At 39.5% G+C, this 26175-nt stretch overlaps 1 protein-coding gene across 3 annotated transcripts in view; it reads left to right on the top strand.

Annotated features, from left to right (window-relative positions):
- Window positions 1–11869: 11869 nt before the first annotated feature.
- Window positions 11870–26175, top strand: part of LOC104598894 (sucrose synthase 4-like) — a 34656-nt gene continuing 20350 nt past the window's right edge. For 2 of the 3 annotated variants that reach the window (XR_002022750.2, XM_088901011.1), the window contains exons 1-8: window positions 11999–12207; window positions 12330–12462; window positions 12575–12726; window positions 12912–13104; window positions 19725–19843; window positions 19935–20151; window positions 20439–20534; window positions 20661–20834. Coding sequence is in view for 2 of the 3 variants with exons in the window: in XM_088901011.1 (XP_088757137.1) it covers window positions 12110–12207; window positions 12330–12462; window positions 12575–12726; window positions 12912–13104; window positions 19725–19843; window positions 19935–20151; window positions 20439–20534; window positions 20661–20834 (1182 nt within the window). In the remaining variant the exon portion in view is untranslated. Of the gene's footprint in view, window positions 11968–11998; window positions 12208–12329; window positions 12463–12574; window positions 12727–12911; window positions 13105–19724; window positions 19844–19934; window positions 20152–20438; window positions 20535–20660; window positions 20835–26175 lie in introns of those variants that run through there. The other variant, XM_010261172.3, reaches the window with a different exon arrangement.

Raw genomic sequence — 26175 nt, 5'->3', positions numbered from 1 at the left:
CGTTTTTCCCCAAAATCAGATTTTTCCCAAAAACCGTTGATTTTGGTCAGTAAACCGTTGACCCAGGCTATTAACCATTCGAACCGTTCGAACAGTTTTGATTGTTTTTTTATTTTTTATTTTTTTGTCAGAACGGACTGACTGTTCGACCCGAAAACCAGACCCCTGACCGATTCGCTCTGCAGTTCGATTTTAAAAACCTTGGCCCAGTAGGCGGGTGGGTGATTCAACCATCTACTTGAGGCTGGAATTTCTCTGTTTATAAAATTTTATAGATGGTTGAATCCATCCGTCAACCCTTGAACCTGAATTATTTTTGATTGGGGGCCAGCCTGCAGGGAGGGGTGGTTACCTTCTGCAAATGTTTGAGAGATGCAATGCAAGTAGGGGTGCAGTTTTTGTGGGTTAGGGTTGGAATTTTGTCCAAATTCCAATGGATTTAACCCAAAGTGTGAGCCCGAAATAGTGTAAATTGTTGATTCGGATCAACCCAATTACACCCATAAAATGCAAGGTGACAATCGACTGATTGATAAGGTATTCTATTGGTCATAGTGAAGACTTGGGATCAAATTCCACTTGCACCTGAGTTGGGGGATGGGCTACCCCCATTGTGTAGTCCTTCAAAAGATATCAAAAAGTAAAAAATGTTGAGAGATGCAATCCATTCATCAACCCTTGAAAGACTAGAAAGGTCCAGCCAACTTAGGGGACTAAACCACATAAAAGACTCGTCCCCATCTAAAAAGTTAGCCTTTTGAGCAATAATATAGGCTGGGAATAAAGAAATTGGGTTGGGTATAAATCAGTTTGATCACTTCAACTGAGTGACCCATCTATTCTATATACTTAGTTAGAGGGTGTTTGGTATTATGGCGTTATACAAGTGTTCTGTATGTATAAGATCCATGCATGGGAATATGAGAAAAACTATTTTTAGCACAAAGTACAATGTTAAATTATTTATTGTTGTTTATTTTTTTATTATATATAAGCACCACTAGAAATTATTAGATGTTATATAGGACAAAATTGCTCGGACCATCCAATATTCCTCTGAATGGGTGTTTTTTTTTTTTGGATTTTGAGAGGGGGAAGTTGGTCAATGAGATTTTGGTTCTCATTTACTAAGAACCCTATGTTCTTTTTTCAGATTAATATAGGGGACAGGAAAAATTTATTTTCCTGGGTATCACTTACCTAAATAAATAATTTCCCCACCTGGAAGCAAAGTTACCGACACTTGAATGGAACAAACAAGGCCCCTTTTAATAATGGATTTTTATGGATAAAATGGTCATTACCTTTTTTTTTATTTGTAAAATAAAAAAGCATGAATAAATACACTTAATCGAGTAAACATTTTCTAGGAAAAGCTTGCCCAAATAATTGCTAAATTTAAAACATCCAAATGTTATTTTCTTAAAAAAAGTCACTCTCACATAATAAATGAAAATGAAAAATATCAAATGTTGATCAACCAATCAAATCGAATTTTGATGAAAAATGAATATATGACACATGGCAATGAAACAGCTTTGTAATGATGCCTGCGCAATAGAATGCGGAAATGCCGGTTGTTGTCACCATATTCTCTACATTATATGCGACTATTTTAAACACAGCCGCAATCAATTCAGTTTCATTTTTATTAGGAAACTGAATTTATTAATTTAATAACTCGCCTATGACCTATACAACATAGGCATCCTTTTAACACCAGATTATTCATAGCGAGGTCTCTTCTAGTTAATTAATATTTTTTTAATAAATACAAAATTATAAAATCAACAAATATAAAACACCTGCAGTTTTTAACCTTTTTTTATACATAGAGATCGATGCTAATATAGTATTTTAATTACTAAAGAGGCCTTTTTTTGGATTTTGAGAGAGAGAGTTGGTCAATGAGATTTTGATTCTCCTTGACCGAGAAATTAATGTTCTTCTTTCATATTTATGTGAGGACCAAGGAAAGTTTATTTTCTTGGGTAATTGATACCCATCTCCTACGTGGGTAATTGCCAATACTTGAACATGACAAAAATGTCCCTTTTAATAATAGATTTTTATAGCTAAAATGATCACTGTCTTATTTACATAGAAAATAAAAGAACATGGATAAATGCATTTACTCGGATAAATCTTTCTCAGGAGACACTTATTAAGTGCATCTACTTAGACAAATAACTTACTGAAAAGCAAATAGGGGCTAAATATGATTGTATCAAAAAAAGAAAAGTATAAAATATGACATTGTCTCGACAAAAACAATAACCAATCCATCCAGGTTTAAATAAGTAAACAGTTTGCAGGGTGCCAACGGGCTAGTTGGTAAGGTCTCCTAGTGACAAAGTGTTATGGGTTTGGTGGATGGGCTATCCCCTCCCCCTCGCAGGTTGTGTCCAAAGATGGGTATGGTTAATTCAAGTTAGAATGACTTAAAGACAAATTCAAATTAAACCAAGTTAATTCAGTCAATGTTGTGTTCAAATCTCCATTAAACACGATAGCTTGATATGAGGCGTATCACATTATATCTTTGGATGTTGATACGCCTATTTACAAGTGTTTTTAGGAATTCTTTTTTTATTAAATAAAATATATATATATTATAATTAAAACTGAAATTTGAAAAAAATAAAACTAAAAAATCAAAGTCCTATCAATTAATGTACTGATACACCTATCAATACTTTGAGTCGGGGGAGAAGAGTCATTGGTGGTGTGCTTTGCTTCAATGGAGATTTGGAGTGGTTGCAAAGAAACATGACAGCATTAAGGAAGCTTCCTTTAAGCCTTCAATGGTAGTAGAGCTATCAAACGGGCCATGCCAAGCACAACAAAATGTGGACCGTGCTGGGCTAGGGATTTCATGTCCATGGGACAGCATGGCCCGGCCCGGCTTGTCCCACGGGCCCGAAGCGGGCCAAGCATGGCCCGCCTAAGAAACTAGCCGTTGGGTACCCCCTAACCCCTCCCAACAGCTAGTTTCAGCTTTTTTGGTTTTTTTTTTACAAAAATACCCTCTCAATAGTTAATAACAACTAGTTTGGGGGGCATTTAGGTAAAGTGATAAATAACTTTATAATGACCAAAATACCTCTCTCAACAATTAAAAAACAACTAGTTTTTAAGGTATTTTGGACAATCGAATTATTTTCAATTCCTATAAATATAACCCTATCCTTCATACCAGTCCACCATTCTCATCACACCAATTCAGCAATTCTCTTCTCAATTCTCGTATAGTCGTACTCTCTCAGTCTCTCGTCTCAATTCTCATACAGTCTCATACTGTACACACTATACACTCATATTGTCATACACTTAGGCAGAACAATTTAGCCATTTAGGAGGCTTTGAAAGGCTTCGACCATTGAAATCAAGTTGAGATTCTGAATCGGTAATCTGACCATTTGGGTAAGTACAATTAAATTAATTTTTATTTTTTTATAATTAAAAAAACGGTCAACTCCTCCTCCAGAACCAATTCCCCAACAATAAGTTCCCTAGCCTGATTTGGAAAATATTTAAAATAGAGGAGGTTGAGAGGAAGGGGAAAAAAGTTGTTTACCAAAAATGTAGGTTTGACTTTAACTTCATTAAAAACCGGTGGTACTGGCCACTTGGCCAGACATTTGCTCTTCCATGAGAAACAAGAAAAAGACATCTATTTTAAAGATTTGTTGGATGCTGGATAAATTACAAGATAAAGAAGGGCATGACACTACTACACCTGATGAAGTAGATGATTAAGTCAAGGAGATTGAGTAATTTTTTTCAATTTTATTTAAATTATTTGTTATTTTTTAAAAAATGTAACTTTTTTATTTTCATTTTGTATTTTTTATATTTTAAATGAAATAAAATTCCTATTTTTTTTCTAATTTGTTGTCCATTTTGTATTTTGGTAAGTATTTCTTTCATTTCTTTGTTTGATTTTTTATGTTTCAATTTGTTCCCAAAGCGAGCAAAGTCGCAAAGCCCAAAGGAAAGTTAGCCAAAAAAAAAACAATCTAGGCCTTTCTAGCTCGGTTCGGCCCAAGCCCAAGGCCTGGCCTATGGCCCAACCCGACACAACCTAGGCCCACGGCACGGTCTACAGCCCACCCAGCCCAGGCTCGCAGCATGGCATAGGCTCAGGTCGTGGACAGTTCGGGTCAACCCCCCAAATTATCCCAAGGGAGTGAGGCATGACCCGTACTTTGCATGGGCCACACGCGGGCTATGCACAACTCTGAATGGTAGTGGTGAAGTTCAGATAAAAAGATAGAAATGAAGAAGAAAAATTTGAGCCATAAATGCCTCACCAGTCACCCCTACCTCTACGACTCAATGATACCCTCGACCCAACCCACCCTAACCCAGCTTGTGGTTTATTCAATCTATTGACCTGTCACTCAAATAGATGGGTATGGATGGGTCAAAAACTGCCACCCCTAAGGGAGTAAGGAAGGGTCGCCACTAAGGATGGCACAAGTCAATATAGATGAACTCAGAGGCATAATCTTTTAATAAATAAATCAAAGTTACGAACTCAAAGGCATCTTTTAATAAATAAATCAAGGTTACACAAAATAGATCCAAACATCCTATAACATCTAATCTATTTATATATACATTAAGGCTATGTTTGGTTTGAAGGAAAAAGTAGGGAAAGGTAGGGAAACATTTACAAGCCTTGTATAGGTTTTCTTGTCTTGCCTTCCTTTCCCTACATTTTCCTTCAAACCAAACATAGCCTAAAGGAAGGTCATCAAGCAATAGCTCCCCATCCTTCAGACACGTGGCATTGTAAAATTTCAATAGATAGAATTTAGAAGAGGTTAAACTCTCACTCTTAAAAAAGGTCTATCCACTCACAAAAAAGTGATAACTCCACTCTTTTAAAATTCACACATGTAGCATCCTAATCCCTAAAAAGTGATTACTTCAAATGTTATAGTAGTAAATGAATTTTATTCAAACATAACCATTTCAAAAGTAACGATTAAACAATTAATTTAAATTTAAAATATTCAAAATATTAAATGGATAAAAATAAAAATAAATGAAATTCACAAAAATGACTAAACAATTAATACAAATGGTATGAGTTTCATTCTTTTAGATGAAATAGTTTATTAATTGCAAAGTAGATTTAACTTTTTTTGGAAGGGTAATCTAATTTAGCTTTTAAAAATAAATTTATCAAATAAATAATAATTACCAATTAAAGTGTGTTACTATTTACAAATAAAACCTCATTTAATCTCTTAAATCATATTAAAAACAACATAAATTAATAGTATTTTCAAACAAAGTAGGTCATAATAGATTGCCAATTACAAAGATGTAAGACCCACATTAATTTTTTTAATTTAATTTTTTATAGGTAAATAGTAAATTTCAAATTAAATGATACTGTAGTTGTCCCTTACTTAGTATGGGGTCATTCTCTAGATAAAACATGATAAGTCTCTTAAATCAAATAAAAAGCCTAACCTAAATGTCTAATATAAATAATTTAAAAAATTGAAATAATTCATATTAATGGTCTTGTACTTAGTACAGGGGTCATTCCTAGTTTTAGAAATAAAAATAAAATAATTCGGGTTAAACCCTATAGAAGAGTTTCTTCAAGTGTCAAACCATCAGTCTACTCCCTCCCTAACAATTCTTGCTATCATTGTGGCTGATGTGGTGGCATTTCATTTCATGACTTGCCACCTCAGCCATTTAAATTTCAAATTTAGCTCAATCCTCAATTTCAACTATAGGTGCTTTTTCCAGCTGGCCCTTTCTTTATTCCAATTGGGACCACATCAATGGATTAAGGCTTTGATTTTGTTGTTTCAGCTCAGTGCTACGATATAATGTTGTAGAAAAAAATGGTTTAAATGTCTGGTTTGGATCTCCTGCCCATAGAAGCCTATCCACACCTACCCACAATTGTACATGGGAACATCTCCCCATGAATGGTAACATGCAAGTATGGGAGATGATCTTAATGTGCGGCCGTAGTAACGTGTAGATAGGTGTAAATAAGGTTTTTGTGGGTAGGAGATCCGACCTGATGAATTTTTATGTAGGGTTGCAAGTTGGGTCGGGTTAGGTCAGGTTGAGGGCAACCCTAGCCCAACCCTAAGTTCTAAACACCCAACCCTAACCCTAACCAACCCGACCTTCAATCCAACCTACCCAACCCTAACTAAATTCCTTCAATCCTAACCCAACCCGAAGTCAACTTTGGGTTGGATAGGGCTAGGGTTGGGCCCAACCCAACCTTCTTCCCATCCCTTAAAATCACATAGAACTTCTCAACCTCATATCTTAATTCAAATTTCACTACATATACTAATCCTATGTTTTTATTAGTACTTGTTTGTTGATGTTTTTATTAGTTCTTTTAGTACAAAATTCAGAAAAATAAGTGTTATTTGAAATGACTATAGTTTTTTATGAGTTATGATTTATGATAATCTTTTATGGGCTAGCTACAAGCTATGGGCAGAAAACTATTAGACAGTTTTGTATGCCCTTAGCTTCAATCCGATTTGATGTACTTTTGACATTTAGTGTAAATAAATAAAGTGCATGTTTGATTCATGTTGTTTGGTATACTTCTGTGTAAGACCCTAAAACTGGACACTTATAGAGACTCGTGTTAGTTTTAAATGTTCACAGTCATTGGATAAGTCTGGGGAGATTTATCTTGCCAAGGCTGATACTGGTGTGCCACCAAGTGTTGGGATGACCTGTCTCGGCCACCAGGGTAAAACCCAAGGCACATGCAGTATGGGATTACTCGAATCCTTGAACCGGACCAGATTTCCAGTATTGCCCTGGACCTTGGAGACAAATGGGCAAAACTGGAAAGTTACACCTCACCCCTAGACTCGATTATGACACTTCACTAGGTGTCGAATCGGGTTATCTTTGATATGCCAATCAGTGAGATCCTTAGATGGGGATCAAAACTTGGGTATGTTGGAACAGTCTGAGAATTCATCTGAGTGGGTGATCATAGTGACAGGATCAGCCCCTTTGTCGAACAATGGTAATGATCGGGAATGCACTCTCTCTGATGGAAACCAAACTGCCAGCAGTTGATTTCAATCGTTGGAATTTTGTTTTGCAAAATTAATATATATATATATATGTATGTATATGTACGGTTTCGAAATGTTTGCAAATGGTTTTAATTCCCAAGATCCATGTGAGTGGAGAGTGCGACACTGTTCTTTGCAGCCGAGGGAGAGGTCCTCTCTTGTCGGGCAGTGCTTGATCATTAAGGGCTGAGAGGTTAAGTGTAAGACCATTTAGGATAGTACCTGATGGGCTAATCTTGCACCTGCCCACAGTCCTGGGTTTTTTTTATAAGATGGCTTGGCCCAGGGACCACTTAATGTAAGTGTTGGGCCCATAGGGTCCATGTGATGGGCTCAGGGGTTCACTGAGCTTTTTAATGAATTCGGCTGGGCCTTGTAATAAAGGCTGGGCCAAACCCATGTGGCTGGTGTGTAGATCAATGCTTGGGTCCCACGCCATACAAAGAAGCCCAACTGGGCAGCAGATTGGAAACTAGTCAAGCACTAAACACTTAATGGGCCAAAAGCCCATTTCAAGCTGCGCTGATATGATCACCCATCTATGGGGCGGATCTGAGATTAATGTTAGCAAAATGATAGGGCCTTTTAACCTTATCCACTCTGGGAGACCAAATTCAAATCAGATTTGAATTTGGTAACCTCCTGATAAGAACAGGAGTAAGCTAACTTAATCTGCAGATAGGATTAAGATCATCCCCTATCCAAATACTGATTTGGATTGGGATAACTCCTAATTAGGAGGTTTCTTAATCAAGAAGAAAAGAGGAAAAACCCTAAGAGAAACACATCAGATTTCGAACAAGGGGTTTTGAAAAAGCAAGAAAGCTTCCTGCGAATTGAGATCAGATCTCATTCACACTCCAAAGAGAAGAGAGGCAATTCAGCCATTTTCGTCCCAGGAGTTCTCTTCTAGCCACCGCCATTCCTTCTTGCAAGATTTGATCTTTGAAGAAGAAAGAAGTCAAGAAATCAGTTCTTGACATCAGTCCTGTAGAAAAGACTGAAAATGATTCGGTGTTCAGAGTTTCCAGAGGATTCTTGCGAAGGATCCTGTGTGTAGGACACACTCTGTTGGTTCCGTTTCACCCACAACTGTGTCATCTTCAGCAGGAGCGGATCTTGGTGTCTTCTTTGGGCGTGAACACCAACTTTGGGAGATACTGCTTCTCCGGATCAGGTATATTCCTCCCTTTTCTTTTTGGTTCAGATCTGATTCGATTATGGTTCAAGTAGAATCCTTGAATATTGTATTCTAAATTTAGGGAATATGATTCCCAGTTGGAAGAAGGTAGGAAAATTTTTGAAATTCGCCCACCCATTCCGCAACCTTCTTGGCGTCCATTAGATGGATCCTACCATTCTTTCAAAAACAACATTGAGAAAATGAAGAATAAAATATTCAAAAAATATATAATATGTTATTTAGGTTTTAGTCTTTCCAATTAGGATCAAGTGAAGTGATTATCTTAAAAAAACAGATAGGATAGTATGTGGTGGGGGATATACACTACCATGCATCCAAACAAATCAATGTATGATATATCATATATAGCATATATTTATATATGACGTGTACTATATAGTCGGGTTTGGGTTGGGTTGGGTTGCCCAAGGGATCAACCCTAACCCAACCCGAAGTAACGCTGGGTTCACGAATTTCAACCATAACCCTTAGTCCAAGTATCAACCTGACCCAACCCAACCCGACTCTTTTTGGGTTGGGTTAGGGCCAACCTAGCCTAAGTTGCAGCCTTAGTTTATGGCCCTCGTATCTTTAATATCCTCATTATTGTTTAAACCCAAGTCCAAGTTGGTTGAGCTCAACCTCATTGTATGAGATATGATTTAATTAGTTGAATGCTTTAGCTGTTTAGCAAACTACGGAACCAATGATAAGACTCTACAGGGGTGTAAATGGATCGGATCATGATCCAGTCCAATCTATTTTATTGGATTTGGATATCCCCATTTCAAATAATTGGATCGGGTTAGATCGGGTAATAGGATCCAATAAAAAAATGGATCACCCCTATCCAATATATATGTTATTTATTTATTTATAAATATGTTATTTGTATTGCATTTTTTGTAAATTTGTTATATTATTTATTTTTTATAATATATATGATGAAAATAGTTGAAAAGATAAGTGTATTGTTTGTTTTTCTTTATTTAAATTGTTTTATTTTATTTTTCTTTTAGTAATTTATTAATTCGTTTAAAATTCAAATCGGATCGGATCAGATCCGAATATCTGACTTCCTCATCGAATTTGAATTCAAATCAATGTTTGTAAGATCCGATCAGATCTTTGGATTATATCAGATCTACTGTTCATAATATTGTATTGGATTCAGATATACCCTGGTTCGAATCCGATCCGATCTGTTTGCATCCCTAAAGACTCCACACCAATCTTAAAATGCATGGGACCCATAATCATTCAACCTCTAAGTGAGCCCCATGTATTTTATCACTGGTGTGGAGTGTTATCATTGGTTGTAGATCATGCTGAACAACTAAAGTGTACAACTAATATGGATTTTCATTGTATGGGGAGATGTTCCCAATACACTATGGTGGTGTCTTGTGGGTATTGGGTAGAGATGTGAGAAAAATTTGTGCATAGGAGATGGAGTGAGGTTGGTAACCTCTGTCATATAGCTCTTCATGAAACTTTGCACCACGAGACTCTAACCCAATGTTTTAAAAATCGACCCGGAGGCTGAACCGTTTTTGCCTCTAGGTCGTGGGTCACCAATTCGATTAGTCAAGTCGAACGGTTTAGACCATGCCACATTATCATATATATGTATTAAGTATATATACACGTATGTATATATGTGTATAAATATGTTTTAGATATGTTATATGTATTTTTATTCTTAACTCAGTTTATACTTTTTTGTTATTTATAAAAATATTAAAAATTATAATTTGAGGCCAAAAGGGTTTTTTTTTTGCGATAATAGTGGGGCAAGGCGCCTATGGCTCATTGGGACGTATAGATCTCAAAAAGTTACCCAAAATAAAAAAAAAAAAATCACCCCAATTAGACATCTGAGTGCAAAGTTATGGCCTCTGAAAGTTTGCATACATTGAATATGCAACTCACGACCCAATGACCGAGTCAAACAGGTCAATGATTGAATTGATCGGGTCAAACGATTCTTAACCAAGTCAACAGTTTTGACCAAATCTATGGTTTTTTACTATTTATCGGGTTTTGATTGAACCAAACCCAAAATCTTAACCGACCAGGTGACAATTTGAACGATTCGATTCGACCAGATGATGGACTCTAATTGCATAACTTCACTGAAAAAGAATGCACAACTACGTCCATATCAACGGTGCCAACCGACTGGTTGGAGGCATAAAGCGCCACATAACTCTTTTTTCTTTTATATATAAATCAGAGATAAAAAAAGGAGCTACACATAATAAAGTATAGCCCATCCCAAGATACTTTAGAAAGAAAGACAAATAAGAAAAAGAATTAAAATTTGAATGAACATACTTAACAAGCTAATCAGCAACCTAATTCCCTTTCTGGAACAACTAGTGACTGTTTCTTACAAATATAAAGCGTGCCTCACACGATCTCACGGTTACATCCTATCCAGTATTAGGAACATCTCTCTATCAATAACAAATACTATTATAGGAGATATTCTCGACGTGTGGCCAAGACATGCCGTAAGTCCTGTGTGGTCAGTGTGAGGAAACTATGAAAGCAGAAAGCAGAAAGGGTACGTCCAATTGAGGGGCCAACGAATTGGGATCTGCGTCTCACACCGATCTCATATGCATCTGTGGGGTCAGTGTGAGGCGCCCTGTGTGAGGAGCATATCCGGTCTCGAGACCAATGGGCTTAAAACACTATCACCATCCCTCTAACTCTAACGGCTCTTTGCTGATAATGACCTCTAACTCAAAAGAAGATGATGGGCCCAGTTCGTTTCTGATTTCGTTAATGTAGGCAGGGATAATTGCCGATCAAATGGTTCACAAAATTGCACAACGTGATCTGCTAAGAGATGTAGTTAGACTTTTGTTTGTTCCGAGTTCCGCCCCAAAAAAGGCAAAAACCACCCTTGGATTAAGACAAAAACATCACTTCGTCCAATCCTCTTGTGTGAGGAATGTCCTTCCATAAGGATTCTTTTGGAGTGCAGTTTCTTTTGTTTTTTTTTTTTGTCAGTTGATTCTTGAGCAGGTTATAGTATAAGGTATAGGAATTGCATTCAAAATCAGGGTTCGTTTGGTTGCAATTGAAATTGGAATTAGAATCAAAATGATTTATTTTTATAGTCTCAGTCTATTTAACTCTGACAAGAATCAGAATCAGAATCAGAATTAGAATAAATTAGAATGGAATTTCATTCCAAAAGAAGAGGAGGGAATGACCAAATGGGGGAATGTTATTCCACCAGTAGGAATGAAAGTGAGATTCTAATTCAGTAATTCTGCCTAATAAGACAGTTGGATTTCAGATTCATTCCCGCGAACCAAACGGGCCCTAAGGTGCCACTCAGGTTAAGCTGCCAACCGTTCAATTTGATTTGGGGCAGGAAATACACGTGTTGATTTGCAGTGTGCAAAGTTCACTATTGAAACGGTGCCCAGTGCCCACCGTTCAATTTGATTCAATGACAAAAACCAAACGAACGTGGAGATAGTTGAATGCGTTTCCTGCGCTAAACTTCAAACAAAACTACCAATCACGTTAGGTTCCCACCGTTTCTCTTTTAGCTGCTGCTGCTGCTGCGTAATCCGTAGACACAAAAATGACGGTTTTGTTTGGTTGGATCATTGACATATTCATCACGCTTTCTCTGATCGTGCCACTTGCTTGCAGCTTCAAAGCACAGTTTGCGATCCCAACTCTTCTCAGTGCGACACATCACCATCTCATCCCTCCTGCTCCATCTCTTTCTTAAACAAAAAAACAGAACGAAAGAACGAACGTATTTGTATTTGGTTTGTATGACCAGCTTCTTTATTACTAGCTCATGGCGACCCCTAAATTTGGCAGGGTTCCCAGCATTCGAGAAAGGATCGAGGACACGCTCTCTGCTCACCGGAATGAACTCGTTTCTCTACTCTCCAGGTTGATGTTCTTTTTATCTGTTCTTTCTTCCTGTCTAGGCTAGATTTAGTCTTCTGAATCTTAGGGTTTTTACTATTAGAGGCTATGGCTTTCTTGTAAGATAACAATGTTGTTTTGCCTAGGTACATGGATCAGGGCAAAGGAATTCTGCAACCACATCACCTATTAGACGAGTTAGCCAATGACGTGGGAGAAGATAAAGGAAGAAAGAAGCTCACTGATAGCCCTTTTAGCGAAATTCTCAAATCCGCTCAGGTCCTTTTTTATTCTCTCTCTCTCTCTCTCTCTCTTAATGTCTCTTTCTGTCGGTTTCTGTAAGGCCTCTGCATTTCTGATTCATCTATTTATTTATTTGATTTGGTTAAAGGAAGCTATAGTCCTTCCTCCTTTTGTGGCAATAGCTGTCCGTCCGAGGCCCGGTATTTGGGAATTTGTTCGTGTTAATGTCCATGAGCTGAGTGTGGAGCAGTTGGGCGTCGCCGAATATCTTCGCTTCAAGGAGGAACTCGTCAATGGCGAGTAAACAGAGCAACCTTTCTCTGCTGATGCAACTGTTGCCATATTTTTCTGTTCTGTCCGTCGCTTTTTAATAAATTTCCTCTTTGAAGAGAGCCTTGATAGTTGAACTTATTAATTATTTAACTAATTAACTTTCTTTTACCTTTTGTAATTAATGTAGTCTTGGCTTTTAATACCCCTTTCAGCTTCAATAATCATTTCGTGCTTGAGCTTGATTTCGAACCCTTCAACGCGACATTTCCTCGCCCCAGCCAGTCCTCGTTCATTGGAAATGGGGTTCAATTCCTCAATCGTCACCTTTCATCGGTTATGTTCCGGAACAGAGACTGCTTGGAGCCTTTGCTTGATTTTCTTCGAGCACACAAATACAAGGGCCATGTAAGTATGCATTTGCCTTGCTTTTTCTTTTGGAGGAGCTCATATTTCCTCAGTTTGGCTCATGCGCGTTAGATTGAAAATTAATTATTTCCTCTTTATTTGAAAGGCGTTATTCATTTCCCTAATGTTGATTAAAGAAGCAAAGATACCCTGAGTTTTCAGAAATTGACTTAAACGTTCCTTTAAGTTTTTGACTGGACTTAAACATATCTGCAGATGTTAAATTTGACGGAAGACTCTTCTACCCTTTATTATTCTTCAAAATTTCAAAACGAACCAGAGAGTGTAAGGGAGGTATCGGAACGAGGGAAAAACTTGTATCTTCTTATTCTGATATGGCAGTATTTATAATTACATCAGAGGAGGTCGGTTGTGGTGTAACAATCCAGTAACCGACTAACTACAAGTGGACCACGTGGCTAAACTGCACGTGGGCCCAAAGACTATTCCTAATACCCCCTCCCCTTCATGTTGGAGCGTCAAAAGGCATCAGGACGCCCAACTTGGAGCGGAGATGATGAAATTTTTCTGTGGAAAGAGCCTTTGTGAGGAGATCAGCTGGCTAAGAAGACCTCGATAAGCGATGAGTCTGTAAAGGAGCCATTTTGCACTTGTTCACTAACAAAATGACAGTCAATGTGGATGTGTTTCGTTCTTTCGTGAAAAACCGGATTGGCTACTATGTGAAGTGCTGCCTTGGTGTCACAGTCCAGTTGCATAGGTGACGAAAGCTGAATGGTGAAATCAGCTAAGAGTTGTCGAAGCCAAACTAATTCGGCTGTGACAAAGGCCATTGCTTGGTATTCCGCTTTTGCCAAGGAGTGAGACACAGTCGGCTATTTCTTGGTTTTCCAAGATAGAGGAGATGAGCCGAGTAAAGTGATGTAGCCAGTAGTTGATCGTTGGGTGACAGGGCAACTAGCCCAGTCAGAATTAGAGTATCCATTGAGAACAATGTTGCTATTGCTCGAAAGAGATATGCCATGCAATGGAGTGTCTTTGAGATATCGAACAACGTGCAAGGCAGCATCAAGGTGTTCTTGACGAGGTTCATGTATATGTTGATTGAGATAGTTCACAACAAATGAGATATCAGGCCTGATTACCATGAGGTAAACTAAACGGCCCACAAGTCTGCGATAAGTCGAAGGATCAGCCAAGATGGGGCTGGAAGGATCATCAAAATGGTGTTGGGCCTCCATTGGTGTTGGTGATGGTTTACAATCTTGCATCCTGGTGTCAATGATATCAGCGATGTATTTATGTTGACTGAGAAATATGTCATCAACCAAACGATGGACCTCAAGTCCCAAAAAAAAATTTGGGGTGCCAAGGTCTTTGATTTTGAACCTGTCGTCCATGAACTTCTTGAGAAATGTGATTCATGTAGAATCATTTCCAACTAGGAGAACATCATCAACATATACTAGTGCGGCTATGAAGGAGTCACCTGAAGTCAGTGTAAAGAGAGAATAATTGGCATGTGATTGCTTGAAGCCCAAATAGAGAAGTGCTTGAGTAAACTTTTCAAACCACATACGATATGCTTGTTTGAGGCCATAGAGGGAATTTGGAATTTGCATACTCTGTGATCTCCTCCTTGAGCAAAACCTTGAGGAATAGTCATATATACTTCCTCATGAAGGCCACCATGTAGAAAAGCATTATTGACATCGAATTGGTGAATCCCAGTTTCTTATTGCAATCGTGGCCACTAAACACCACATTATGACTAATTTTGTTATTGGTGCAAGGTGTCATGGTAATCCAATCCTTCAACCTGAGTATAGCCTTTAGCCACAAGGCAAGCTTTGAACCTCTCAATAGAGCCATCCGCTTTGTATTTAATTTTATACACCCATTTTGATCCAATTGGGCGCTTTCATGGGAGTAAGTCCACTAGAATCCAAGTATTGTTGCGTTCTAGGGCTGAGGTTTCATCTGCCATGGCTTGGCGCCATCAGGGATTCCTGTTGGCTTGAGTGAAAGTGGTTGGTTCAGATTCTATCTGAGGAATGACAGCCTAGGTCTGATGTGCCAAAGATGGTGGTAGGTTGACAACATAATCTTGGAGGTGAGTGGGGTTTCTGGTTGTGCGCCTGGACCGGGCATTGTGTTGAATGTTATCAGCATTAGACGGCTGGTTGCTGATTATGGGTTGGGGATCAACGGATATTGGACTGGGTAGTATGATGGGCCGTGTTTGATCAACTGTGGGTTGGGCTTCAATTAGTGAAGGTGGTGGGATAGGTTTGTCATCAAATGTGGGATTGGGGGATGGAAAAAGGCGTAGTTCAAGAATGGTGGTGGGAAATTGTTGGTTCTTGAAAGGGAATTGAGTCTCATAGAATATGACGTCTCATGCAGTGAACAGTTGGTGTGACTCAAGGTTGTATAGTTTGTATCCCTTTTGGCCATAAGGGTATCCAACAAAGGCACATCAGATGGCTCTACTAGCAAATTTATCATGAGGTTTGGGGCAAACCTGTGCATAGCATAGACACCCAAAAGACTTCATGTGATCATAACATGGTGGTTTTTGGAATAAGACTTCTTATGGTGACTTGTTTGAGAGCAAAGGGGTTGGTAAGCGGTTGATGATGTAGATGGCGGTTTGTAAGCACTCACCCCAAAATGATATAGGCATGTGGGCATGGAAGCAGAGGGCTTTGGCAACTTCTAGTAAATGGCGATGTTTCCGTTCAGCAACGCCATTCTGTTGTGGCGTGTCGACGCAGCTGCGTTGAAGTTCAATCTCCTGTGCAGTAAGGAATTCTTGCAAGGGGCGTGAATGAAATTCATACCCATTATCTGAACGGAGAACTTGGAGTGTGTATCCAAACTGCCGAGGTACCATTGCACAAAATAAAAGAAGAAAAGATACAGCATTTGATTTATTTCGAAGTAGATAAACCCAAGTACATTTGCTAAAGTCATCAACCTCCGCAAATGTCACAATGGACCAATTGAAATGGCCGAGAGGACATGGACTGGCTGACATGGAAAGGAAGCCAAGTTTGTTTGGCTCTGTGGCATGCATCATAGCAGTGCTCCGAAGATACAATGGGTACTCCAAGAATGAGTGACAGGTGCTTGCGAGAGGCATGTCCCAGACGGTGGTGCCATGTTGCTGAATTTGTAGTGGAAGTGGTGTGAGCAGATGCGTGTTGAGGTGTTGTAAACGAGAATCGGTAAAGTCCATCACGCAAAGTCCCTTGGAGGCTAAGTCCTAGATGATGCAAGACGAGGAAGAGAAAATTACAGCACAATTTAATTGTTGTGTTAGCCGACTAATAGATAAAAAATTGCAGGAAAATTCTGGTATGTAGAGCACATTAGGAATAACCAGAGATCCTAAGGATATTGATCCTTGCATGGTGGCTGGAACCAATAGTCCATTTGGTAGCTAAACTGGCTTATCAATATCTGTGGAGGTGTGATCTATGAAATGACATGGTGATGAGATCATGTGATCTGAAGCACCACTGTCAAGTATCCACTTGACAGTAGAAGTGGTCTTACCGGTGACATTGGCAAATATAGTATTGGCTGATTCTTTGCTCAATAAGGAGAGAAGCTGAGTATATTGCTAAGGAGAAAGGCCAAAAAATGAAGAGTTGCTTGAAGGATTCTTGCCAAGAATCTGATCTGTGGTTTCTGAAGTGGCACAGGAGCTTGATCGTTGGTTCCCTTTCTCATTCCGCCAATTTGAATGGGATTTATCCCAGCCGGGTGGATATCCTACTAGTTCGTAGCAGCGGTCCTTAGTGTGGCCATTGCGTTTGCAGTGCTCATAGTAATACTTTGATCTTGACTGCTGGTTAGGTCCCATGGTATTTGAACGAGACCCTTGTCTAGAGGAAACAGACATGGCTGCTGCTTCTGGCGCAGACTGCAGAGTATACATCGCGAGGTGGCATTCTTCTTGAAGGACCAGAGCATAGGCCTTGTTCAAGGATGGTAAAGGTTCCGATCCAAGAATACTGGAGCGGATGGTATTGTACGACTCATTGAGTCCCATCAAGAATTGATGGAGTCGTTCTTTTTCTTGCTCAACAATGAAGGTCTTGGCTGCGCCCCCACAAGAACACTCAGGTAAGGTATTGAGTGTGGCTAATTCATCCCAAATTATCTTTAATTTGGTGAAGAACGATGTTATGGTAAGATTCGCTTGTTTGAGCATCGCCAAATCATGCTTGAGTTGGTGTATTCTTGGGATAGTTTTCTGAGAAAATCTCTCCTGTAGTTCTGACCTGATCTTTGATGCAGATTCAATGAAGGCAACATGTACAGCACCTTTGAGACAGAGTTGAAGATCCAAGAAGCGACCATCGCATTGCATTTGGACCAAGCGCTTTTTTCTGGCAACAATCTTGCTGGTTGGGGCAGCGATTCGTCAACAAAACATAGTTTGTTCTTCGCTCGGAGTGCTGTTCTCATCGCCTGCTGCCATACTGGGTAATTTTCTCCGGTGAGCAGACAGGATACTAAAACCATTCCTGGATTGTCAGAGGCATGCAAGAAATACGGGGAGCTGGGATCTAAGAACAGGGACGTCATGGCAAGACGATGATCCGTTGGGTTTCAAGAAATCAAGAATGAGTTTCTTGAAAGAAAAACTTTGGGAAAACAGAAAAAAAGGAGAAGGAATATGGGTGATGAGATTAATCGCACCCTGTGAGTGTGCGATGAAGTAAGGGATTTGCGATGAGCCGAGGCTCTGATACCATGTAAGGAGGTATCAGAATGAGGGAAAAACATGCATCTTCTTATTCTGATATGGCAGTATTTATAATTACATCAGAGGAGGTCGGTTGTGGTGTAACAACCCACTAACCGACTAACTATAAGTGGGCCATGTGGCTAAACTGCACATGGGCCCAAAGACTCTATTCCTAACAGAGAGTAAAAACCAAATTTCCAAACTGAAAAAAGACTGATTATTTCTATCCGTCAAATATGCATAATCCTGGAGGGAGCTTCTTGTTTATTGAATCCTTTCCGCTAACCGTTCGAACGTAGAATGGGGCCCTGTTCTGCAAAGTCCGAATGCAACTCCATTTTCTCTCTGTATCCTCCTTTAAATATAAGAGTCCAGTCAGTGTTATTATTTTTACAAGAAGATGAAATAAGAATGAATAAGAAAGAGTTGTTAGATGGTGTTACAGAGCTCCCAAGCGAAATCATTCATGAAATCCTTTCAAGACTAACTGTAAAAGAGATTGCATGGCTCTGGTGCATTTAAAAAGCATGGTTTAATCTACTCATAGATCATCATTTCATTAGAGAGCATATGAATCAAGTAACTGAAATAATTTGTTGTTCTCTTTAGATGATCACAATTGCTTCAACGTTCTACCTCATTGAAATGAAGCACTGATCAAGTCAAACGACTCAGCACATTGCCTCAGAACCTCCTTGGTGGCATTATACTAGTGGGTTTGTAATGGTTTAGTAATCAGTACACCAAGAGCATCTATGAAATCTCATAACCAGAGTTTCTGGGTTTTAAATACAACAACAAAAACTGAGATGTGAAATGGTTATCTCATCGGACTGCATTACTTTACAATGTTGTACAAAAACTTGGCGAGATGTGAATGATTTATTTTATGAGACTGGATTACTGGTGAGAGATGCTTCTAGGTCCAAAATGCTTCAAAGGGTAAAATGGGGTTTTTAAATATTAAACAGATCACCTAAATTCTCAACCGAACGTTTCACCAAAAGAGGGTATGTTTAAGTCCAGTGGGGTCAGCCCACAAGATATATTTAAGTCCATTTTAAAACCCCAGGGTATGTTTAAGTCTTTTACCTTTTTATTATTTATCATTATGTTCTTGGTTCAACATTCTAGTCTGGTCATGTTCTGATTGAAACTTGGTCATTATGTTGGTATGTTCTTTAATGCTACATGTAGTAATACAGCAGAGCTCATCATCATCTAAGCCTTGTCCTAACTATATGGGGTCTGCTACATGAATCCTGTTTTGCAATCTGTTGTGTTCATTGCCATATCCACTGTATCATCTTTGTATCTTGTTTCAGCTTTTAATGAAATACTTTATGTTACAGTTAAAAAATTCATCATCTTATGGGTGCTTAATTCTTTTCCCACTACTTCCACCCAATTCCCCTTCAGTCTGTCCCTAGTACTTCCATTCCCTTCAACTTGTAACTGATAACTTCTTCTAACGGGCTCTGTAGATGGTCTTCATGCACATGACCAAACTATCTCACTCTACTTCCTCTCATTTCATTACCCATTGGAGCTACTCCTAGTTTCCTTCATATAACTTCATTTCTGACCCTATCTTTCTAGTTTTACCACTCATCCATCTAAGCATATGCATTTCTTCAACATTCATTTTTTGGACATGTTTTCTAACAGACCAACACTCTGCTCCATACAACATAGCTGGCCTTGCAACAGTTTCATAGAATTTTTCTTTTGGCTGAAGTGGTATTTGCCTATCACACACCCCCCTCTTTTTGCTCATCCTGCTCTAATTCTATGAGTGGCTTTGTCTTCAATCTTCCCATTGTTATGAATTATTAAACCAAGGTAATGGAGTAATGCAGAGAGCTAAATGAATTAATTTATCAAGTAAAATGTGCAGGTCATGATGCTGAATGATCGGATACAAAGTTTATCAAGACTTCAAACTAATTTGGCCAAGGCAGAGGAATATCTCTCTAAGCTACTACCAGATGCACCATATTCTGATTTTGAATATGTGTAAGCTTCATGGTTCCCAAATTGTTTGCACAGTTTAAGCATTTACCATTTAGGCTGTAGTGACTAATTTATGGCTTGGCCACTCTTCCAGATTCCAGGAATGGGGCTTTGAGAAAGGTTGGGGTAATAATGCAAAACGTGTTTCTGAGATGGTACATCTTCTCTTGGACATAATTCAGGCTCCTGATCCCTCTAACTTGGAGACTTTCCTTGGGAGGATTCCAATGGTGTTCAATGTTGTCGTTGTATCCCCACACGGTTACTTTGGCCAAGCAAATGTCTTGGGTTTGCCAGACACTGGAGGGCAGGTAACATACTTTTTGTCATCTATTCTATGGTGTTCTGTTGTGTTCAATACCATGTATGAAGTGAAAATTACTCATAAAAAAAAAGGTATGAAGTGCAAACTTTGAATGTCGTTGTGATATCATTTGTACTTCAAACTCCAGTCTACCTCTCCCTGCAACACTTTCTGTTGAATATGATTACATATGATGATTTTGGTTCATTGTAATTGTCATCATATGTCCATATGCATCTGCAGGGCTATATGAACGTTATTAATGTTTACTTATTTTCTGTAATTTCTGTGCAGATTGTTTATATATTAGACCAAGTACGTTCCTTGGAGAATGAGATGCTTTTGAGAATTCAGGAGCAAGGATTGAATATTACTCCTAGAATTCTTATTGTGAGTATAACTCATTTTATCTTGCCTAACCATGATTTAGATAATAGTTTGTTGTTGCTTTTCATTCACCTCCTCAGTCACAAACTATTGTCATTCATCTAAAACTTCTGTGATTACTGGTCAAAGGTGACCCGGCTAATACCTGATGCAAAAGGGACAACATGCAACCAACGTTTGGAAAGAATCAGTGGAACACAACATACACATATTTTGCGGGTGCCTTTTAGGACTGAAAAAGGAATTCTTCAGAAGTGGATCTCAAGGTTTGATGTTTGGCCATACCTGGAGGCATTCACAGAGGTATTCTATTACTTGACAAGTATGTTATGAGCTAATTGGCATTACATTGCCTGTAGATGCTTTAATAATACAACTCCTTGATGGGTTTGTGTATTTCTCCCTAACCTTTTGTAAATTATAAGCTGTGATTTGTGGCCTTTAACTTGACTGATGTGATGTGGTGTGCTGGAAGCTTCAGAACTTTTGTGGCACAGGCAGTTTACATTAAACTTATAGAGTCAATGCAAGTCAAGTCGCCTTTTACACACCAAGTCAAGTCACATCTATGGCATGGTATTTAATGCTTTTTATGTATGTCTACATGTATGGGTGCTAATTGCTAAATGGCAAAGTAATATTGTCTAAAAATTACCTAACCCTGTAGTAACAAAGAAAGATTGTGGATGTTGGGAAATCTCTCTTTGAGAATGAGATCTCCCCAAAACCTACAACTCCTCCCATTAGAAACATCATACAGAATCAGGGCTATAAAAGAATGGTGGAGGCTGGTAATGGATCTCCATGGGGAAGTAAGCAGTATATGTATTGCTTCCTTGGCATCCTACCCATTTGGTGCCAAGCCATAGACGCTTTTGATGACCAGGTGCCATAGCCTATCCCTTTCAATGGGGAATCTCAGCAATCACTTATCCAGCAAAGAGAAGTTCCACTTTAAAATCTGCTCCACTCCCAGGCCTCCTTTCTTCCTTTTGTACACAATCTCCCACAGTCCCACTTAATAAAATGATGTTTCTTATTCTCATCCAGTTTGATGCAGGACTGGAATAAAATATCACAAGAGAGAGAGAGAGAGGAGAGAAAAATCCTTAGAATCACTCTAGGGTTTGTAGGAATCACTCCATACAGCAAACTTAAAAGATAACTCCAAAGAAATCTTCATTAGCTTCAAAAGGAAGAGAATACATCTATTTATAGAGTGGCTTGTGTGGCTCGGAATACTGTTCATCATAATTACAAAAATGCCACTCCTTGTCTTGTGCATTAAGAAACACAACAACTTTCTACCTACTAATGCAAATAAACTGAAAATTAAAAGAGAAGCACTACTAAGCTAGAGGAACGTGATGCTATAGCCTAGACCTACATGGAACTGATCAAAATGACGAAAAAAAAACTACTGCTAAAAAAATACGAAAATGCATAAAATTTCAGAAAATTCCAAATTTCATTCTTCAGCTCCTGCATTACAGTTCCCACAAGAAGTCCATCATTTTTCTTTTTTTCCTTTTTTTTTCTTCATGGAGCTAGAAACTGGGGAGTTAGCCCATCCCCCAAACCCATAACCCCCTCAACCCTAGTGACAACATGATTTGATCCCAAATCTCCACTAAAGCCAGTCAGAGACCTTACCAACTGAGCCAGTTGGAGCTGTCAAGATCAAGAAGTCCCTCATTTACTTTTCTAGCCTTTTTCCACCAAGATAGGGATTTTGAAAGACAGATAATATACTAGGAGTTAGAAATGGTGGATTTGATGAGAGTGATTCTCCCAATGAAATGTAATTCTTCTTTGAAGATGCATTACTTTCATATTAAAATCTAGCTTTCTGTTTCTCATATAGACTCAAAGAAGGTATTTTCACTTATATAAAATTGTTTATTGCTTACTCTTCAAAGGAGAGACCTAGTGGCATGTTGCTAATGGTCATATACATGGTTTTTAGCATCAGGAAGAGACGTATCCCATGCCACTAGAAGCTATTGAAAGAAATAATTAATAGTTAGGGGTTACACCCATAGATCTTATTGAAGGCAGGAAGTATAACCGACTGAATGTGAAAATACATAAAATGAAGGTTTTCTGACCAAGTCTCCTTCAAGTACATATGTTCTATTATGGGATAAATATTCTGTGGATTGTGGATTCTTGTATTTGTTTGATTCTTTTCTATGTTTATTTGATTCTAACAAATATCAATCAATTGGAATTTGTTATGCTATTTAGTGCTAGAGGTCCTTTATTTGTTGTAATGCAATTTCACTTCAGTAGATTGCATGAATTTAGGTAAATATAGGATATTTCATTTTTTTTCTGAAACAAAATAACAGGTGCAACATAACATCATTATGTGGATTGATAGTCGATAGGGATCGATACTGCTTTTAGAAGCCGGGAACGAAGAGATTCAGTTCGTGCCACTTGGATGCCACAAGTGTTCCAGGTCTATTAGATGGATTTGTCGGTGAATGTTCTACCACTGCATGATTACAGTCTGTTTTGCCGGTGAAGGGTCTCTTTCCTGAAGTTATTGATGGAGCACAGATTCTCTTATAATAGAGCAGGTGGGGTGAAGCAAAGATGGGAAGCTTCTGCCTGGTACCGTAGATCGGAGAATGAAGGGAGGGTAAGATGCAATCTTTCTTACAGAGAAGTGGTGGCGGCGGGGGTTTGGCCTACTTTTAGGGCGTCAGAGGTGAAATGGGTTAATGGTAATAGGGTGGTAGCTACGGATCCTCAGGGAGTGACTGCGAGAAGAGAGTTTTTGAGGAACTGTTTAGTGGGTAGGTTTCGATGGGGGGTGGAGATTAAGGAGGTAGAGAGGTGGGCAAACGACATTTGGAGAGAGGTGGGGGTGTGAGAGTGAAGAAAATGGCGGATGGTCTTTTCCTCTTTATTTGTCCGTCAAGAGCTGGTGTGGATTGGGTTTTATGACAAAGTCCGTGGTAGATGGGAAGAAACCCCCTTTTGCTGGACTGGTGGGGGGCGAGTGCGGGATGTCATTACCTGATCCCTTCGAAGTAGGAGAGGACCTAGAGTCATGCTGGATTAGGGTTTACGGCCTGCCACTCTTGCTTTGGTGCCCAAGTGTCATAAGGGCTATTGGGGATGCTTGTGGGGGTTTTTTAGAGACAGACGATTCCCTGCTGGAGATTGCGACCTGCGAGTGGGTAAGAATGAAAATCCGCAGGGGAAACCAAATTCGGAGCAAGGTTGAAGTGGTAGCAGGGGAAGTGGTCTTCACTGTTCAGATCTGGCAAGAAGTTTTGTCGTCTGTTCGAAGTTGGAGAGGTGGAGAAGGGTTGTCTTGCGATGTCCATACAGAAGACAAGGAGAGTTCAAACTGCTCCAAAACGTTAATCTTGGAAGATTTTGGCAAAAGTGAGCTTCTCGGTTTTTCAGTAGCAGAGAGGTATCAGAAGATGGAGACGCGAGTTGCTTCTTCGATGTCTAGAGATAGAGAAGAAGAAGATGCAAGTTTGGGGGTTCTTTTGAGCCGTCCGATGTTGGTGACTTCGAACGGTACAGATGTGTTCACCCAGGATCCAGCTGTGAAGGAAATTCGAAATTCAAATTTGAGGGGCAGTGGGCAGGCTTGGGGTACTGAAGCCATTAAAGCCTGAATTAGAGAATGCCTTGCAGAGCTCCAGCTGGCCCCTAGGGAAGATAGTGCGCTAGAGAATTGTCAGAAGGGCTGCCAGCCTCCCCCACTCGAGTCTCAGTGGGCCCATGGGACTTCGGATGAAGTTAATGGGTCTGGAATGCTTTATTCAGCCCAACTAACTCTTCAACCTTTTATTCTGGAAATTGGGCCTGGGCTCAATGGTTATATTGAGTCTAGTCCCTCCTCTGTTCGAAGGGCGAATCTGACGCTAGATTTCAGTCCTCAGGTTGGCGGTGGTCATCAGGGTATGGGTTCTGGGGAGGCTCGGGATTCTCAAGAACAAAGGGGGACTGCTACTTGTAGGGAGAAGAAGGGTGGAGAGGGAGTTTCAGATCCTGGCACTAGGGTTGTGAAATCTTTGCCTTCCCAATTGTCTGCTCTGGAAGGCAAGACTCAGCTAAAGTCCAACCAGCTAGCGGTGCTGAGAGAGGAAGAGGAGTTGATGGTGGTGGATCCGATAGTGATGGTGGCTGCAGATTCTCAAATTGCAGGTGGTGAAGGTATTCTTGAGGGTGCTGGGCCACAAGTGGGAGGTAGCAAACTCTGTGTTACGAATAGGTTTGCTGTCTCGGTTGGGCAGTCTTAGAAGAATAACAATCTGTTAGTGGATCAGTCGAACCAGGTAAGAGAGCAGTTTGAAAGTGCTTCTGATTCGTCATGGGTTTCTTCTAAGTTGATGGGATTGGGAAAGTTTCTGGGGATCTCCCTAGAAGGCTTGGAAGAGGAAACAATTAAGCACTTGTAGGGGATAGAGAAAAGAATGAGTATGGCCATGGGGAAAGCTGTAGTAAAGAAGGGGGGCAACAAATCTAAAAGAAGTAGAGAATTGCTACGCTTGACTTGGAATCTTAATGATAAAGTTGGTAGGAGTGAGGGGAGGGGGGGAGAAAGGCTTAAGTGCCAAGTGTTCTGTTATTCCTAGTTTGTTATGAAGCTTAAGATATTATCTTGGAATGTTAGGGGGTTGGGGTCGGGGAGAAGGAGGCTGGTAGTTTGTGATTCTGAAAAATTCAGGTTCAAAAGTGGTATTGATTCAAGAAACTAAATTGGAATCTGTGGAGGTCGGAGTGGTTAGAAGTATCTGGGGGGAGGGAGAGGTTAGGTGGAGGTCAAAGTCAGCAGCTGGTAGTGCAGGGGAGTTACTGAGTATGTGGGACCCGACTGTTTGCAGCTTGATCTCTCATCAGATTGGACTTTTTTCAATTTCTCTTGTCTCAAAACTTGCAGATGGAAATGTGTGTCAGGTTACTAATGTGTATGGTCCTAATGACCGAAGTCGGAGGGAGGAGTTTTGGGAGGAGCTGGTAGTGGCTAGGGGAAGTCTGGATTGCCTATGGGTTATTGGTGGGGACTTTAATGTACTCTTTTTGGGGATGAGAGAAGCTCGGGGTGAAGAAGATCTAGGGATATGGTGCAATTTGCTGATTTTATCAACAGATTTGAGCTTCAAGATTTACCCCTTCATGGAAATAGGTATACTTGGACCAACAATCAAGACCTTCCTACCCTAGTGAGGCTAGATAGGTTTCTGGTTACTTCTAACTGGGAGGATATTTTCTGGAGTTTAAGCAGATTGCCCTTCCAAGACCAGTGTCAGACCATATTCCTATTCAACTAGTTTGTGGTGATAGAGTGAGAACAAAAGTTCCGTTCAAATTAGAGAATGCTTGGTTTGAGGATGGCTCTCCAGTTCCGTTGTTGAAGTCTGTTTGGGAGGATATGCAGGTGGGAGGTACTAGTTCATTCATCTTAGCAAAGAAATTGGGAGCCATTGAAGCAAGGCTAAAGATTTGGAAATTGGAGAAAAGTTTGAATCTAGATACTGAGAAGAAGGCTCTACTGAGTACCATAAAGGAGATTGACACAGCTTAAGAATTAGGTCCTATTGCTGAGGAGCTCAGATTAAAAAGATTTCAGGCTAAGTTGAAGTTTGACAAATTGGTAGTGGCAGAAGAAATT

This window comes from Nelumbo nucifera, chromosome 3 (assembly GCF_055504915.1).
Source record: "Nelumbo nucifera cultivar China Antique chromosome 3, China Antique-T2T, whole genome shotgun sequence".
NCBI lineage: Eukaryota > Viridiplantae > Streptophyta > Magnoliopsida > Proteales > Nelumbonaceae > Nelumbo > Nelumbo nucifera.
The sequence above is the reverse complement of the archived record's forward strand: the minus strand, read 5'-3'. Positions and strand labels throughout refer to the sequence as shown.